The sequence below is a fragment of the Dermacentor variabilis genome, chromosome 11 (genome assembly GCF_050947875.1).
Source record: "Dermacentor variabilis isolate Ectoservices chromosome 11, ASM5094787v1, whole genome shotgun sequence".
NCBI lineage: Eukaryota > Metazoa > Arthropoda > Arachnida > Ixodida > Ixodidae > Dermacentor > Dermacentor variabilis.
In genome coordinates this window covers 82,191,149-82,210,548 of record NC_134578.1, presented here as the reverse complement: position 1 = coordinate 82,210,548, position 19,400 = coordinate 82,191,149, and the positions used below count along the sequence as shown (strand labels likewise).

The 19,400-nt window shown below is 48.0% G+C and overlaps 2 protein-coding genes across 2 annotated transcripts in view; one reads left to right on the top strand and one right to left on the bottom strand.

The window, feature by feature from the left end:
* LOC142563730 (uncharacterized) overlaps positions 1 to 19,400 on the top strand; it is a 115,044-nt gene that overhangs the window by 42,037 nt on the left and 53,607 nt on the right. The gene's annotated exons all lie outside the window — the stretch shown is intronic.
* LOC142564412 (uncharacterized) lies at positions 121 to 10,720 on the bottom strand. Its single transcript, XM_075675406.1, has 6 exons — positions 10,635 to 10,720; positions 8,054 to 8,185; positions 3,826 to 4,057; positions 1,919 to 2,072; positions 1,280 to 1,392; positions 121 to 352 (listed from the first exon to the last, which is right to left on the bottom strand). Exons 1-6 carry the CDS (start codon positions 10,687 to 10,689, stop codon positions 121 to 123), a joined length of 918 nt encoding a protein of 305 aa, XP_075531521.1. The 5' UTR covers positions 10,690 to 10,720.

Genomic DNA, 19,400 nt, shown 5'->3' with positions numbered 1-19,400 from the left:
GCCCATCTTGTAAGTTGCTTTTTATTTATGAAGTGCCTGCCGTGATTTATCGCTCACGGCCAACGCCGCGGACGCCGACGCCGACGACACCGGCTTTTCTGCGACACGCGCTCCTTAACGCTATCGCGCTAAAAATGACCGTCTACGTTGTTCCTTTCGCGCCAAGCTCTTCGAGCCAGACCACTTCTGGACGGCGAGTTTCCGCACGCTCACCACAGAGGGTTGGTTAGATGAGGTGGCTTTCGCCGGATTCTCGAGCAGCGTCGGGGGCAGAATAAGGCACGTCGGGAGCGCCTTATCCAGGTAGGGGACGTGAACTACGACGACGTATATGAACGGCTTGAAGACCTTCCTGCGTAAGTAGGAGCATGGTATGCAGTGCGAATTGTACGCCGCGCTTAACAGGTTGCGGCGGGTGGCGTTTGTAGAGGAACGTAAGTTATGAAGAAGCTTTACGTTGGGAGGCTCCCTATTCAACACGCATGAAAGGAGAAAAACTGCGTTGGCGGGCAACCAGTGCGCGGAACTTGAAGAAATTTGTCGCGTTTAAAGGAAGAAAGTTAATAGCTACTAAATATAGGGCGCGGATGTTCATTTGGGCTGTCGATATTCCAAGAAAAAAATGTTGAAAAAGTATTTTCGGAAAAGCAATCTCAAGTTTACAATGACGCTGTTATAGAACAACTCAGAAAAAAAGAGAGAAAGAAAGAAATGCCTTGTCAAATATCTATAAGCTAAACCTAACGGGTTATCTAAGGCGGACAAACTTCATGCATTCTACACCACTATGATGTTTATCAGTAATTCGTCGGTAGGACTTTTACTTTGAAAAACTCTCGAGAACATTGTGAACGATTTCACGCAAGCAGTAAACTCATATCACAACATTATCCCCTTCAGACGCTGTGAAAGGGAATAGTTAAGACAACTGTGAAATTATTTTTTCTGCAGTTAGACTCGTAAATGCTGCGATCCGTACTTTTATTGCGCACTAACTTGCTGCAGTTTCTTTTTTTTTTTGTAAAATTTCGAGGCTCTAAATGCAATCTGTTTCTTCATAGTCCGTAGAATTTATCACTCTCCTTAAAATGCAACAAACGCCATTCAAATCAGTTAAGAAGGTTTGTCTAATGTGAGCATTTTTGCGTGGCGCGTGTTTGTTCGAATAGCAAAATTTGAGTTGCATGGGCCCTAGCTAAAGCCTTTCCTAAAAAGACGTGCGTAGCTCGTCGTGCTCCCTTTGGCGACTGCTACATGATACAGAAAATACGAAACTCACTTCATATGCTGTATAACCTTTTCGTAAGAGGCATCTGGACGGTAGCTCACGCCAATGACTGTGTAATAGGGACGGCTGCCGTTCATTGTCTCCTGGATCTTCTTTTCTACCGCCTGTGGTCGAGAGAAAGAAGGCCGAAGAAGAACCGCCATTTATTTGGTTCGCCATTTGATGGCGACTGTGCGATGATTCGGTTCCCCGTGATGGCTGGTGATTGGCTATCACGGGTGTCAGCATCTCACCTATGGATTGGAGACATATGTTAAATGCTTGACAATAATGTAAAGTGTGGCACGGCAGCACCTGCCCACAATCATCATTTCGGCGATCGTTCGTGAACAGCGATTTCAAGACCAATTGTTCCGGTGGTTTCTACAAGCAGTTTCCCCTCTTTCACACCGTAAGAATTGATGAGATTAGGAAACTTACAGGCTCAAGACAGGGGTAATTGGGTAGTAAGACAGGTATAATTGGAGATCACTGGGAGAATCCTTCGTTTTTCGGTTTGGACCTAAATAGGGTGATGAGGATGATGAAACCGCGATAGTTACACCGAACAAACTCGCACTTTACAATTAGCAAACAGAGTGGCCGATCTCGGCCAGTACAAGCTAGTGCTTCTCAGCACGCGTCGGTTACCTGCAGAAAGTACAGAAATTTGATGACGTCATCTTCTCCGCTTCCGGTACCGTACACCCGAAGTGCGCCGAAGTGGCTCACTCCTCTGTTCCACAGCTCGACGATACCGGACGTGAAACTGGGCGATGTCACGTCGAAATTGCGAACGTCCATTCTGGGGAGGATGAAGGCGCACGAGAAGCAAATTACGCAGACTCGACTCGCGTCGTAGAATCTGTGTGAAGCGAAGCTAGAAGCATGCGGTTAATAAAATCATGTATGTCTAAATTCCGCTGTGGGAGTTAGCACGCCTTGCGGCTGCGAGAGCGGTCAGCTAAGTCTCGTTTTTAACGCGACAGCGTTATGGAGCTCGTGTCGCAGGAAAGCCGGTGTCGTCGGCGTCGGCCATGAGCGAAAAATCCCGGAAGGCAATTCATAAATAAAAACAACTTGCAAGATGGGTTGAGTGGGAATCGAACCAGGGTCTCAGGAGTGTGAGACGGAGACGCTACCACTGCCATGAGTTCGATGGTTCAATCCGGACAAAAGCGCCTCTAGTGAATGCGGTGTTGCCTTAGAAACGTGCTGTAGAAAGTTATACTGCGGTGTATATCGGTTATTACGAGCATGTAAATTACAGAAGTCGCAGTTAAACGAGTAGCGAAGTACGCTCCCGCTACATTTCTTCTGCGCTTGGCGCACACACAGAGCCATCTTGCGGCAAACACAGAAGACCCCCTCCTCGCAATGTACGGCGCTGCCCCGACAGGTGGCGCGCCACTCGCCCGCTTTCGCGTTCCACTCTTGAAGGCGAAGCTTAAGCGTCCTCCATTTTTTTTCCTTTCAAGCGCTCCTACGAAAATTTATTCGTCTGTACACTCCGTGCCCATAGACGGTGGGCACCAAGCGGAATTTCCGCATTCGGACACGGGAAGTTCGCGGACCACAGGTCGAAAAAAAAAATTGGATGCTTAAGCTTCGCCTTCAAGAGTGGAACGCGACAGCGTTCCCGTCGACCCGCCAAGGGGTGTAAGACAATGGTCTACGGCGCAGCGACTACGCGCCCCGCATCGGACGCGGTGAGCGTCGAGCAACGCAGCGTTCGGCGCGACAACGAAATGTGCGCCTGAGCAAGCGACGCACGCCTGAGCCTTAGAAACAGCTAGTTTCTAAGGCAACACCGCGTTCACTAGAGGCGCTTTTGTACCGCTTTGAAGCATCGAACTCGTGGCTCAGTGGTAACGTCTCCGTCTCACACTCCGGAGACCCTGGTTCGATTCCCACCCAGCCCATCTTGGAAGATGCTTTTAACGCGATAGCGTTAAGGAGCTCTTGTCGCAGAAAAGCCGGTGTCGTCGGTGTCGGCGTCCGCGGCGTTGGCCGTGAGCGATAAATCACGGCAGGCACTTCATAAATAAAAAGCAACTTCCAAGATGGGCTGGGTGGGAATCGAACCAGGGTCTCCGGAGTGTGAGACGGAGACGTTTACCACTGAGCCACGAGTTCGATGCTTCAAAGCGGTACAAAAGCGCCTCTAGTGAACGCGGTGTTACCTTAGAAACGAGCTGTTTCTAAGGCTCAGGCGTGCGTCGCTTGCTGCGGCGCACATTTCGTTGTCGCGCCGAACGCTGCGTTGCTCGACGCTCACCGCGTCCGATGCGGGGCGCGTAGTCGCTGCGCCGTAGCCCAATACCCCTTGGCGGGTCGACGGGAACGCTGTCGCGTTCCACTCTTGAAGGCGAAGCTTAAGCGTCCTCCAATTTTTTATTTATGAAGTGCCAGCCGCGATTTATCGCTCACGGCCAACGCCGCGGACGCCGACGCCGACACCGACGCCGACGACACCGGCTTTTCTGCGACACGAGCTCCTTAACGCTATCGCGTTAATAACGGCACTCGGAGCGGCCTCTCGCGGTTCGAGCACTCACAGCACGTCGAAGGAGACGCCGAAGCCCGTGTACTGCATTGCTCGGCCCAGGTCCAGGAAGCGTTCGAGGCCTCCGTCGTAGGGTCCGGGCAGCTTGTTGCGGTCGTCGCGGTAGAGCGAGTCGTAGAAGAGCGCGTCGCACACACCGTCCTCCGGGAGTACGCCGTCGGCGCTGAACGCGTTGCTCACGGAGCACACCATGGGAACCCGCTTGTTCACAGCCAGAGGAACGACTGCGCACGTGGTGGGCACACACGTTGGCATTTGATGCAGTTGCGTGGACCAAAATCGACGTCTTGGAGTGTTGTAAGCATAGAGTTTCCTACAAAATTACTAGAGGGAACTCTGGCGCTGCAGTCGTTGTCCTACCATGGGAATGATGGGAAGTACATGGATTTGTCTGATCTTCGTGCTTGTGGCTTTAAACGTACTTGTGGCTTCGTTTATAGCTCTTTCTGGGCTTTTCATCGTAGAGTTACCATACTGGCTACACTACTCTATGCTTTTCTTTCGGCATCTTTTCGGTTACAGCGTCGGCCCGTTTCGGCTGATTGTGAACGTATTGAAAGCGGTGAGCTCAAAAGCTGTAACTGCCGTAGTGGCGTGACTGGGATGACCGAACGATCTATGAGCGAGCAACGAACGGCGGTACCAGCGTCACCGAGAGCCTCCACAATGCTCGCGGCGTTAATTTTTTAATCGCTTGCTTGAAAAGGCGGACGTGTGTCGTTTGGTTCTGTTTTGTTTATACTTGGCGACACGATTAATTTATGATGTTGACGGGCCCAAGTCAGTGCAATTGTGTTCTTAATTTTGTGCAGCATGTAAGCGTTGTTCGCAAAGCGCAGCAGAAGGCTTCTGCTGTGCTTTGTTTTCGCCTCGGCGATGACAGAAACTGTGTGGCTGATGTCACGCATAGAGTCTCACGGACTACAAGCCATCCTCTACAAGAACAAGGCTGTCCGTACCGTAGACTGTTGTGTGTACGGCATTTTTCGCGGACTGTGTAACGAAGCCTTTCAGCATAATTTATTAAATGCATCTCGTGTGACTCACACCACTGCATAATAGCAGAGGTGCTCACTTCACAACTTTATTAGCACAATCTTTTATACGTCGAACGAAACTAGCGAAACGGAAATATTGCCTATTCCCATCATTTCCATCGTCCCTTTCCACCCCTCCTTTCCCCCAAAGCTGTGAGCCATAGTCCATAAATATGAAGTAGCCCACTTGGCCTGCGCAAAAATAAGCAAACGCGTACTCATTAGTTACTAATGATGTGTTTATGCTCTCTTACCTGCTTAAGCACACTAGTACGGCACCATCACTTACAAAAATGAAGCGTCATATTTGAAAAATAATTTCTATCTGGCACTGCATTTTTCAAATTCTTGCTAAATCTAGTTACCAGTCACAAAGGCAACACTGGTACTACAAGCTTTTTTCTCCTACTCTTTTGGCGTTCGCATTTTTCTAAGCGCGTGCTGTCAATTAATTTCAGTATTTTTACATAATAATTGTGAATTGTCGCATTCACTAAGCAATATGTTGCTCAATACGATCAATTTGCAAAGCTACAAAGCCGTTTGAAGCCGGAAGGACGAAGTTTAGGCAAATCCATGTACTTCCCATAATTCCCATGCTAGGACAACCGCTCCCATTGTAGCTCACGTAGACACTAGCGCCACAGTTCCCTCTAGTAATTTTGTAGGAAACTCTATGGTTGTAAGCGCATACGGACCACGACGCAAGAAAGCGCGAGAAAGGCGCAGACGCGCATGCGTGCTCGTTCTTGCGTGCTCGTTTTGCATGCGGTGCAGTCGTGCTCCACAGTACCGTACCAACAAGCCAGCATGGCAACACTAGTTGAACATTAACGATTTAGGCTACCCGTGAGAAACGTGGACCGCCGCGCCTGCAGACTGCCTGTTTTGTCCACGTCTCCCGATTACTCAACCCGATTATACACTTAGTAGGCCGATGCAGAGCATCCCTGTTTTAATAAAGCTTCGTATCGCAACCAGTAACTCAACCGAACTCGTCACGTCCGCCAAATAAGCTTACCATCGCAGCCAGAGTTTCCTACAATAAGTGCCAGGGAGAACTCCGGCGCCGCGATCATTAATTCGGTCACCACGGTAATGAAATTTAGTACATGGGTTCATGCCAGTGGCTTCAGACGTTCTTGTGACTTTGTTTAGTGCGTTTTATTTGTTCAGAACTTCCGAGCAATTGTGTTTTCGTAGACCCTTGGAGGAAGTAAGTTTATAGCACATGCTTATAATTATTGTGAATCGTTGCACATGTAACGCGCCACCTTCTCAAAGATGATTGATTTGCATAGCCCAGAATGACGAAGATTATGCAAGTCCGTGTACTGCCCGCTCAGTCCCGTTATAGAACACCATAGTCCTGTGCTGGCAGAACCGGCATATTTGCCACTCCCGTAGACACTAGCGCCGGTGCTTCCTTTAGCGGCGCTTAGTGGAAACTGACTTCAGTAAAGCGTGGCCTCCGCGATCAGCTCCGTCGGCGCTGCCGGACCCGATCGCGGAGGCCACAAGTGGAGTATAGGCGCGTTGAATAGGCTAGAGAGCGCCGCGACGCGCTTTATCACCATCGCGTTGCAGACACCGGCCGCTAGGGATGCCCTAGGGGATGCTTAATCGCTGACTAAGCATGCTGTGCGCTGAGCTTCGCCAAATTGAATTTAGAGAACGTGCGGACTTCGACATCTTTCAGGTCTGGGTCACTTTCGCTTGGGTAATCCTTTCTGGCGTAATGATTCCTGTAGGAATCGGTGCATTAAAAGAAACACCAGAAACTAAAAAAAAAGTCGAGGCAAAGGAAATTGGAGGGCCAGCAGCTCTAATTAGGTGATATATAAAGACTTAGCGCTGCAAATCATAGGTTATCTACCAAAACTTACAAAGAAAGTATATACGTTGTGGTGTGCTGATATTTGACAAGTCTGAGCTGCATCTTTGGGTTTCGTCACCAAAGGCGCATGAATTGCCGAAAACTCGCAACACGTCCATTCGTACAAATTGTCGAAGGCTGCTTGGTTGCACGAAATGCGCACAGAAATGTGATGCCGACAGAATTGAAACAGTCCAGTAAAAAGGCCGCCCTTTTAATTTAAGGTACTTGTATGAATTTAACGCTAAGCTCTCGGCTGCTCAATTTGCACAGCTTGCTACTCCTTCCACCCGAGAACATGTCGGAACTCAAAGCTCTTTTAGGTACAAGTTACCTCTCTTCGATTTCTTCCATCACTACAGAGAGAGCCTCATTGGACTCTCTGGACCCTAGTCTTAATGAATCTATCTAGAACTCTTCATACTTAAATACCCCCCCACCCCCACCCCCCACCCCCATGCCCCTTTACATCTGAAGAGGAATCTCTAAATAAACATCTCATCTGCGCAGTGAATATCTATGAAACGAGATTCCTGGCATAATACTTCCGACTATTCAATTTTGCATTTTTTTTGCTTTAGAGGTAGATACGTGACATCGAAACCTTAGAAAAAAAAATACTGTCAGACCTCAGAGTAATATATTATGCCAGCTTTTCTACAGTCAGTTTTGTTTCTTCAGGATGTGAGAAAGTACTGGACGCGAGGCCCAGTTTAGGAGGGGACCGAACGAGCCTCAGCGAGTGTCAAAACGTTACGACGTTCTGCTCCTACGTTGCAACTTTCTGCGTCATCACCTCACGACACAGTCACCTCCTGGGAGACTGCCGAAACGAGCTGTAGAAAATCACGAATAATAAATGACTTAGGTTCCTCTGGAGGCTCGCCAGTATTTGTGTGTGGTTTAGAAGTCGGTTAGCCTCATTTACCACAAATAATAATAATAATAATAATAATAATAATAATAATAATAATAATAATAATAATAATAATAATAATAATAATAATAATAATAATAATAATAATAATAATAATAATAATAATAATAACAGTTGCAGGTTTCGTCCCATTGCTGCTTCAACTGCGATTTACTACAAAATGTACCTATGATTTTGTTTTTATCGATCGTATAACGTGTTTCGCATTGCATCTCGTATTGTCCACTTCTGTGATGTCGCTTTCGTGCAGCTGCATGCTGAAATAGACTTCGTGCTGCCGGCGGACGGTTTTAGCCGAAATCTGACTCCTGCCAGCATGTGTGCAGAGCAGCGTGAACTGAGTGGTTAAAAAAAAAATAAAGTCCAATACCTTCTTTCGTAACCGTGACGTCTTCGTATGGTGGTGGTTCGAATGTTGGTTCGCGCGGCGCGGGACCCTCCGCTGGCGCCGGTTGGGCAGCGGGCTCTGGAAGCGGCCTCCAAACTCCGTGTGCTCTGCTGTCTGCAAGGGATTGCGGAATGTCAAGGGTGTGCGGCTGACTCAATAATTCGAACACGAATCAATTTGTCTTGGCCATTCGATCCACGATGTATTCGAAAATTTTAAATATTTGTCGCTGGCCGGATATCTACGGGGTTAAGAATGCTCACGAAGAAAGAAATTGGCGAGACTGCTCAAACGTCCATTTTTGCGTTCAACTTGAAGGGGCATTAAAGGCAAATATTAAGTAAAGCTAAAGTGACAGATTACTGCTGTGGAACGCCTAAGGTGTCAACATTATCGTGCTTTAGTAAACGAGAAATTGAAGTAAATGCAGCACACCATTTGAGATTCTCCCGGCACACTCAAGTACTAGTCTGATGACGTAGGCACTCCTCACTATAATTATAGTACTCCACCACTGATTAAAAAAAAAAAGAGGTTATTCCATCGCATTATAAGACGGAAGCAAATCCTACTTGACCAGTTCTATTCGATGTTTAGCAAAAACAATTCATTGGTCTTCTTCGATTATCAGTCACTGACAGTCCCGGACTGCTGTCCCGCATTCGATTTTTTTTTTTCGCACAGCTTCGGAACCTCCGCCCACCATTACGCGAGCTGCCAGAATCGCGCTCGTTTTTCGTGGCGCGGAAGTCGCGGGCTGTATACGCGAGCTCGAAGCTGTCAGCAGATATTTGCTCGGACAAGCGCAAGAGGCTAGCAGACGACGGCTGTCTTAAAGAGGTGCGCGCGGCGTTTGACGCCATGCTGTGAAAGATGTCGGGTGCCTCTTCGTGCTTTGCGCGTTCCAGACGGCAAATATTGTGCACTCAGCCAATGACTCAGCTATCGCTTCTGTTACATCGGTGCTTTGTGCGCCATCGTGAGAGTGTTTCACGAGCGGTATAAATACTGCAGCTTTAGTGTTCTGCTTTTAAGAGAGAAGCACAGGGATCAGGCGCACATGCTTGCCTTTCTTGATGTGTTTCGCGAAATAGTTCATGCTCATTGCTATATATGAAGTAAGCAAGCAGATTTCGCTTTTAAGGTGATTGAAACCGGCGTGCGAGGAAGCATGTCGTATTGCATGTGGCTATCTCATGCTGCTAGTTGGGGTGGTATACAATCGGAGCTTCGTCGATCACTGTTGACATGCCTTCTGTTACCAAGTTCGAGCATTTGCTTTTGGACGTGCAGGATTAGCAGACGGTGTACACACGCTCTGGCCTAAACACGCGTGGGTCCTTTAATTAGTAGACGGTCTCACGAGCTTTGAGGTTATCGGCGGGTGCTTTCCGCGTGAACAGCGACGCGGCGCGACCGTGATTCTGCTTATGTCCGTGCGGGAATTCCGCTTAGACTTCGCAGGCAATGAGCTAGCTTCAATAGAGTGGTTAAGGGGCACGAAGAGCGAGAGCGCGACGTAAACGGCGTTTTGCGAACACGTTCTATGCGCTCAGGCTGCGATTCCACTATGCAAACTTTATGTTTGTGCCTGCGAGACTGCACAATTTTGGAGGTCACCCTAATGAATTCATTGGGTAGGGGGCTGTCTTCGAGTAGCTAAGAGCAGACGACGGCAGCAAGGAGAGTGACTTCCGGTCACGGTGCTTTCGAACGAAACCTCGAGCAGTCCCAGACAGCCGGATCACGTGACTCCGACGCGCTCTTCTGTCAGGGCTAGTCAGACCGGAAGCCGCAGACGGTTCGCGGACAGTCCGGGACTGCATAATCGAAGAGGCGCATTGACGTTACCCTTGAGAACGACGCGGGCGGTAGAATGGTCTCGTCTTTTCTCGACTCTGCTGCGTCCACGCTTTCGCGTTTCAGCAGTTTCGTTATGGCGTAGCACTGCGCTGGGTTTGCTGGCTCACAAAATTCACACGAACTGCAAGTAGCAGAGAATGGCATCTCCACGTGATGTTGCGGGATGCCCAAACGGTCCACCCTACCCAACCAAGAGCAGCTGCAGCGGCGAATCCAACGCTCTGTCATGACTTGATTTTTCCGTGGCCACGCGTTTGCGTTTTCTTTTCTTTTACAAAAAACTGTAGCGTCGTCTGCCGGGTGCCGTTTCACTCACCAACGGCAGTAAAGGGCGGTGATGGGGGTTGATTTGAATTGCACTAAAGATATGCGGACCCGACGTGATTTTCTCTTAAACTAGGTGTTTTCCTAGCACGCAACAAGCACTTCAATGTTTCTGTAATGGTTTTTTAACAGTCCACGTTGAAGTAGTATGTGCCTTTAGTGTCCCTTTAAGGAAACACTTAGTCACTGCTGAAACCATCGATGCCCTCCTGAAGTTAGGTGAGTATAATTTTGCACCGGCAAGTCGCTCCGCTACAAAGTATTAAAAAAAAACTTACGTAATCTTTCTCCATGCTTTTGGTTCCTTCAAACGGCCGCAATGTGCGGGTGGCGCAATTGCGAGTTTTCGCACGTGCAAGCATCTGCACAAACTCACCCGTCCGAGTCAGCCCGTACAATGCCACGCCCAGGACAAATACAGCAAGCACCATGCAGCTGGCGAACAAGTACCATAGCCAACGTGTGTCTCTGCGAACATGGCGGAACCAATACCGTTAAACGAACACCAACGAGAAAGGCGAAATGAGTTTACACTAATAAAGTACAGATTCAAATGTTAACTCATTATTTCGTGGTAAGAGATATTAACTTAGTATAAAAGAAAGATTTCTAAACATTGTTGCAGTTTCCCTTACCGAATTGCACACTACGCTGTGAGGGGGGTGGGGGGGGGTGGAAAGGGCGTGGTGGAACGGCGCAGAATAATGCTTGCCGAAGATTAGAAACGGAGCACGAAGGACAATGAAAGCGCCACACGGGCGGTGTTTTCCCTCTCTCGCACGCTGTGTTGTGGGCTTTCAAAAAATGTACCAACTCGCCCCAGCTTTCGATTCTTCCGTAATTTTTGACCGATTTCGGGCTCTCTATACCACGCACTCGAAGAGCGGCACACGAGCGTTCTCGCATTGTGCCCCCGTAAGAATGAGACCGGGGTTCGAACCCGCGACCTCGTGCTCTGCAGCGCGACGCCGCAGCCATTGTGCCGCCGTGGGTAGAATAGAAAAGGAAGGTCGGTTTTCCTTCCTGTGTTTCTTTTTTTTCTTTAGTTTTACGCTGGAGCTTCAGCGCCGGCACGTCTGTGTGACGTCACCGTTTTCAGACTGTGTTCTCGTATTTAGGCACTTATGGTGCGGTAAGAGTTTTCGAAATTTAACAAGCTCAGTTGCACCTTCACGATAATATGCAGTACTCCACCTTTACCGATAAAAAAAAATTGGAGGACGCTTAACCTTCGCCTTCAAGAGTGGAACGCGACACCGTTCCCGTCGACCCGCCAAGGGGTGTAAGACAATGGGCTACGGCGCAGCGACTACGCGCCCCGCATCGGACGCGGTGAGCGTCGAGCAACGCAGCGTTCGGCGCGACAACGAAATGTGCGCCTGAGCAAGCGACGCACGCCTGAGCCTTAGAAACAGCTCGTTTCTAAGGCAACACCGCGTTCACTAGAGGGGCTTTTGTACCGCTTTGAAGCATCGACTAGCCGGTAATAAAAAAAAAAACTCGTGGCTCAGCGGTAACGTCTCCGTCTCACACTCCGGAGACCCTGGTTCGATTGCCACCCAGCCCATCTTGGAGGTTGCTTTTTATTTATGAAGTGCCTGCCGTGATTTATCGCTCACGGCCAACGCCGCGGACGCCGACACTGACGCCGACGACACCGGCTTTTCTGCGACACGAGCTCCTTAACGCTATCGCGTTAAAAATATCGAGACAGTCCGGGCAGACGGGTTTGCAATCAATCAGGTTATGGCCGGTTGGAGCAAAAATTTCAAGGCAATTTTCGTTTTTCTAGCTTTTCAATCCTCTTCTCATGGAATACGAGTGACTTTTTAAAGCGTTAGCATTAAGAGTTTAAAACTGAAGAAAACTATGTGTATAAAGTATATATCTATCTATATGAAGTTGCGACATATCGAATAAGAATATATACGATATAGCTGTCGTACGAAATCCCAACTCTTGTGCGGCGCTTTACATAATCTGCTCTTACCTTCCGTCTCCCAGAGCTGCAGTTTAGTTACAAAGGAGATATCATTGATTAGCTCTCCTTAGCATTGCGTGACGTTTACTGACGGTATTATATATGTTTAATTATTGGCAACTACTCCAAATCTCATTGCTTGTTGCGCCGTTGTTAGCGTCGCCTAAAATTTTCCTGCCTGCAAATTCTGACAGAACACGCCGCTGATGTCTTATTACGTTTATCCTGCTCTTGTCAGGAAAGCCGGTAACCAGAGTTTATTACTCGACAGCGCCTCCCTGAAGCGCTCCAACCAACGTTCATTCTCGAATGCTTAAATATATACAGTCGTAAAAAGAAATACACCAGATATATGAGGTACGTTGGAACATTTCTTTAAACACGTAATATATAACACGAACGTGGCCTAATGCTGGATATATTTTCTTCAAAATTAAGCAAGTTCTTCGGATGGCTTGACGTGGTGTCCACGGTGTTCCAAGTTACGTTAGAGAATATGTTGTACCATGCAGACAAACCGCACATGCTTTGACCTGATGTTTTTCTCTTTCTTTGGGGACAGTATACTGTGTCCATTCTTTCCATATTTCTGCGGCAGTCGCTCACCGGTTGCTTAGCACGTGGTCGCGGGTACGGTTCCCGGTCGCAGCGGCGGAATTTTTGATGGAAACGAAATGCGAAAAAGACCCGTGTAACACGGGTGTTTAGCACCACGTAACATACTTTTGATGCATAGGAAAGAGCCCCCAAGTGGTCGGACACAATACGCAGCGGCCTGCAGTGACGTCACCCCGTTTTCCTTTGTGGCTTTAAACCCCGTGTATCAACCCAACTGCGCTTCAGAAACTGCGAGCGAGAGAGACAGTCTCTATAAAGTAAAAGAGGGGCGAATTTCCAGTTCACGACCTGCGCGATTAGAAAGACCGCGCCTCGGGCGCCTGTTTCCTGGCCGTGTCTGCTGTAGGGGCCGATTGTTCGTGTCCGCAATTCACGCGCTTGAATATTTTGGGCAAGACTTGGTTTGCGTGAAAATACGTTCAGATCGCACGTGGAGAATGCGTGAAAAAAAAAGATTATTCTTTGTAAGTTTTTCGTATTTCTGCGCACTGAAACACGCCGCGAATCAGCGGGCGTTCTCACTCGTCCGTGTCGGTCGCCGCCGGTGCCGGCTGCTGGACGCGCACGGCTAGGGGCGACGTCGATGCCGCGCGACGGAGACCGCAGGGACGGTCGCCCTCCCCGTCGCCCACTTCGGCTGACGGGAATTCCTGCGCCAAGCACCACGAAACGCCAGTACCTTGTTTTACCGGGGCGGGAGTACATTTTCTACTCGCCATTACTTCGCCAACACTTTGAACTGAGAGTATAACCGCGTCGCATTACGCCGTCATCATCAGCGCCATTGTCGTCCTATGCACGCTGGCTTGGCAGAGACCTCTACAAGACGTCTCACTTCGAATTCAGGGTTAATGTACACTCGGCCGCAAAATATTACGGGCCATCAAATTTGAGAAAAAGCTGAATATCTCCACAACCTCACAGCGCAACCTGATATTTGCATTTCGGGCATCGGCTAGAATATGTTAAGAACATTTTCGTATACAGTTCTGCTGGCTACTGCTGCAGGCTGCTTGGAAATTGAACGTTTTCTGCGATCACGTGGTCCGTAAACTTTTGTGGCCGGGTGTACGTTGGGCCGGTGTGAGGAGCACGCAGGGCGCGGCGCTGAGCTTCACTGAACCTTTGCTTCGCTGAAACAGGATTCGATGAGATACGCAGAACCTGGACGTCTAAAAGCAACGTTCTCTCTCTCTCTCTCTCTCTGTCTCTCGTTTTTACACAAATGCAGTCGAAACAAGCCGAACGCAGGTTATTTTCCCGATACGAACTATCTTGAGGTGACAGACAGCGACTGAGATACACCTATCGACCGCTTTTGAAGACAGCCTTCTGTGGCGACTTCGCGCGTGATTGACGTACGTGGAACATGGGTATCTGTCTGGCCACTAGGTCAAAAGCGGCTCTATCGCACCTCCAGAGCGTCGAATCAGGTCGAAAAAAAAGGTATCAATGTGTAGGCGTCAACGATACAAGAAACAAGAGTTAGCCCCACGGTCGGTAAAATGAATGGTATACGACAAAAGGCGAGAAGTAGTCGGAAATTAAGAATTAAGGATGAAAATATATAGCACGGAAAGAGTCCGGATAAATCTACATACGTTTAGGTAGCGTCAAGGGAGAACTAGCAACGTGATACAACATTCCACAGTTCCGTGTGTCAACAAAGAAAGACGTGTCAACGAAAATCGACGTGACAAAAGAAAAAGATGATGCCGACGTACGTACAAGCGGGCAAAAGCAAAAAGAAATGGCAATGCGAAAACTTTACATAAATGTAAGAAATAGAGCCTCCGGGAAAAAAATGTAACATGTGAAAATGGAACGAAATAAATAATGCAAGATATCGCGCAATTATGCAACATTGCATCATTTTTAATGCCCCCGTCCCCCTCGATTTCAGTACATAAAGATAGCTGTAGGCTCTTCCAGTTAAAGTTAACCATGCTGTTCAACGAAAAAAAAAAGGCATGGTGCACGATGGAATTCTAAAACCTACAGGTTCGTTCGTCAAACTTATGACCACCGAACGCCATATGTCTTATAATTCTTGCACCATGCCTTCTCATTAATTTTTTTCGTTGAACAGCTTGGCTAACGTTAGCTGGGACACACTGTATACCACGCACGTCGACCTCGTCTTCTTTCGCGTCGACTTTGGTTGACACGCCTTATTCTTTTCTTTTTCTTTGCACAAAAAGCTTCGTATACGTTCCTATCATCCTGCCTCTGGAGTCGTCTTTAGCCCGCAAGCTTTGTAGGGTCAAGAGGTGCAGAGCATCTCCGGCAGTGGTCAGCCAGATGGCAATCAGCCGTTAAATTTCTCACTGCTTCCCAGTGTTGCCTTAAATGATCATTCAAAGAAATCCGCCTCAATTCTTGGTGCTTTGTGGTGGTGCTTGTGTGACGTCACACAAGCACCACCACCACAAGCGACGCACCTTACGCACGCACGTACGAGTGTGGAAGTGCAGCATACATCCACATTCTTGTAAGCCGTCTGCCAAGCGCAAGTGCCTTATTGGTCTAAATTAATGTTTAAACGCGAATTGCGCCAGAAAAAAAAAATGCGCAAAGTGCGACTTGCTCACAAGCTGCAGACATGATAGCATTGTGCTGTAGTACGAATATACGAGAAAACGTAATTGTGTTTTGAGGAAACTTAAATACGAAATTATTTTCCAGCTGCACTTTTTTTTTTGGTGGACACGCCACGAAAAAAAATAGCGACCATCTATAGAGGCTAAAAACTTGGCTGTAAAAAAATTACTCATTAGCTTTTTAACTAATTACTTTAGGACTCATATTACAATTTACGAGTAAAAGCCAGCCCTTTCTCAAACCGCATCCACTAAGAACCAATTTCAGCAATATAGCGTCAGTTTAGAGATAGATGAGACCGCCAAACTTGCGGTAAACTGCACTGCGGTTTCACTTGCTTTATTTAGCTAAACGCTTTCTTAAGATTTGAAGGCTTATCTGCAAGATCAATACATTTCGTTCTGTAATTTGGGAACAGTTATTGCGAAAATTTCGTTATTCTCAGAATTCTTGTCGAGTGCCCACCTGTGGCTTGCAAACTCACCGGTCCCATTTCGTAAATTCCAATAAGTTCCCTAACGAGATTAATTAGCAAGTTATTTAGTAGAACGCCGTTAAGAAGTCAATATTGCACTTCGATTTCCTCGTAGAAGTCATGTCCGCCTCTTCGAGTAATTCAATTCAAAGAGAATCGTTCAATCTTGAACATGTAATCTTTTTTATTCGTTTTCATCAAAATAAAGCACCCCACTTATTCGTCATACTGTCAAAGAGAATGAGAAGTTTCAAAGCTAGATTTCGTTTCTCAAATAGCTGAAAAACCACTCTAGATGTAAGCGACCGTTTACGAATAAACAGAAAAGACGCAAGAACAGACGCACAACGCAACGCTTTTGGAGTCATCGAATCAGCTCCTCTTAGCGTCACGAATTTTAACAGCTCTTATTCGAGACTAGTGAACTGTTTATTGGTCAAAGCAACCTATAATATGAGTGCCAAGGACTCAGGCGAACAATCCGTGACAACGCTTCCCGAGTGTCAGGTGTTCTCTATCAATAAAATTGCTGATATTTAACTTCAGGGCTAGGTTTCCGTACCCCATTTTCTTTAGCTCAAAGATGGCAACGAACAAGAAAGCGCACATCAGACCAGCTAAAGATTTAGTTTTCAACTGCAGGCGTGTCTACCGAATGCGCCTCTTGGTGACTTTGACGCCACAAAGCGTATGCTAGATTTGCTCTGAAGCTTTTAAAAACATCAGTGAGCGCAGATGGCGAAAGAAAGAGCTATAAACACCCTTCTCTAAGAGTGCAGCGAAAGCCTGGAAAGTCCTTAAAGTGTTTAACCGGCTAAAGAAGTCACAGTTTCGCCCGAAAGGCGAAGCATATATTGCGATAGCAAATTAGCTTACCATACGAAATAAGGATAGTACTTTTGTCGTCCGTATCAACTTGTAAACATCCGCTTGCTAACTAAATTAACGAGCATGTTGTCAGCGCGCACAGCAAACATGAATATACCACAATCAACGACCGCGGACACTCGCTGTCGAAACGCTGGCGTGAGGAAACGCGGCAGCAGCAGCGAGCGAAGCGATCTTCGCGCTGTCTATCGCTTCGACGTAAAGTGAGCGCCGATCACACCCGGCACGCACAATGCTACGAGTCGCCGACACACGTAGACTCTGCCCCCAACGCAGATCGCTCTCGAGATACGGCCGCGTGATTGCACGCAGCCGCCGCATGCGCAGTTGCAGCCGAAGTAGAACTACTTCCTCCCCTCCTCCGATGCATCGCGCGCGACGGCAGACGGCGGACTTCTTCGCTTTCCTCCCTTTCGCGCGGGCGAGATTGAGCCGCGATCGCCGGCTCCCCTCCCACGCTTTCTCTCGCACATACAGTGTAGGGTGCGCGGCGAAGGTGTCGTCGCCCTTGGACTTTAACGGAATCTCACGGCGACGGCGACGCCGACGGCAGAAACGCGCTCGGAGTGCCTATATAATTGCTATCGCAATAAAAAGCGGTGGCTCTGCCGTGCGGGCCATGAAGAATCGGGAAAGCGGCGCTCGTTCTGCCACCTATCTAATGTTACTATCCTGGACAATATGCCTACTAGACAGCGTTTCAGGACTGCGCACGAAATCGTTGCCTCCCTTGCTGCCGGCTGACTGTTCGCGGCAGCAGCCCGAGCGGCGTTTCACCATCGCTCGGCTTTCACAGTGTTCCTTCTTAAAATATTTTTTCTCATCGTCGCTTTCTTCAACCTCTGGCATTTCTGGTCCATGAGAAGTTAATCGAGCGGTACCGATCGACTGTAGCTTGCCAGGCTTAACTGGAACTATTATGCCCCGGGCGAAGAAGATGTCTTCCTAAGGATTATAGCACTCGGAGCGACTTGATCCGCGCCACTCCCCTGAAGAAATATGTGCCTTTATCTCGTGAAGGTAAGAGTCATTCGGTAGGCGAAGATGTTTTTGCAAGCGCACTTTCTCGCTGCCCGTGTTATAAGTTTTTAGCGGGGTAGCTGGGTACGAAAGAGACACAATGACGACAGTACAGGTCTGTTACCTACTAACTTGTGCTCATATGTATTTGCATCAATTCGGGGTGCGCCGTTAACATGAGACCTTCATGGGTCTGAGCGAATACCGTCATGCCGTTTTAAGTGTTCTGAAGGTTTGCAGGGAAACCTTGGTTACCTGTCGTGGCCATGTCACAAAATACAGCCACGCACGTTGTACAGGTCAGTCGAACTTGACACGGACACATGTGCAATCAATCACCAGCGCTAACTTCACTTCAACTGACTTTATTGAAAAAAAAAATGCTTCAGTATATATGAGGAAAGAAAACTTAGAACCCATAGAAACCCACGGCGCTCAGCCACTGAAACGCGATACCCGGAGAGCGTGGCTACCGGCACTTTTTTTTTTTTTGCACCGGCAATGGGCTCTTGAGACACCGAGCTGACGAATTTTTGTGTCACTCGAAAGTGGGAGCCTTCGTGACGCCTCGTTACTGCACATTCGTCCCCTCGCATGCCGACCCAGTGCTCGCCGGTGATGCCAACAGCTCCCGCCACCGCGTGGTCCGAGTATCGCGTTTCACTCGCTGAACACCGTATGCGTCAGCAGCGTGCTAACTTGTGCCTGTTGGTGTACGTGCTTAGGCGAGGAAACAGCGCTCTTGATAGGGACAAGAACGGGTCTGTCATGTCTTGTTCTGCTAAATGGTGCTGTTTGTTCGCCGAAACACGGAGAGAGGTTACGCTCCCACGTGTCATGTGTGCGAGCAATAACACACCTCAACGTACCCTGTCCAGCGCACTCTCAAAAAAAAAAGTCTGAATTTCTTTTTCAGTGAGCAATACTGAGGCTACGCTTATATGCCAGCTATACCATCACGGCGCATCGTCACAGTGCTTCTTCGAAGTACAGCGTTAGGGGCCCGTATGTTGTGGCTGGCTATGTTCAGCGGCCGGTGCAGAAGGATACTTGGGAATACTGTGCGCAAGATATGGCCACTGTTTCCTCGGCGTTCTATATCGCCGTTTCCTCGGCACACTCGAGAAGTATTATGCAAATCGTATATGTTAGATCTGTGTTAGAGTATGCGTGCTGTGTATGGGGCCCTGCTAGTGGGAGTAACAACGAAAGACGAGAAAAAAGTGCAGCATATGGCAGCAAGATATATACTGGAACACGGTGCATGATGGACAGTTTGATGCAACAATGTCGAAGTCAATACTAGAATGACAATCTTAAGAGCACCGAAGAGCGTCATTTTGACTGAAGCATTATATTTCAATTTTTCAACCACACTACACGTCAGCACGGCGAGTTCACGAACGCGAGATACAATACTACAAATGTAATACATCTGCTTTTAGCAACACTTCATTTTCTAAAAACAATCCCTCGATGTAATCACCTACTTCCCGCACTTATTACTATTTCTTCCAGTAATAAGCTTTTCTCTTCATTGAAAATGATAAAATATTTAT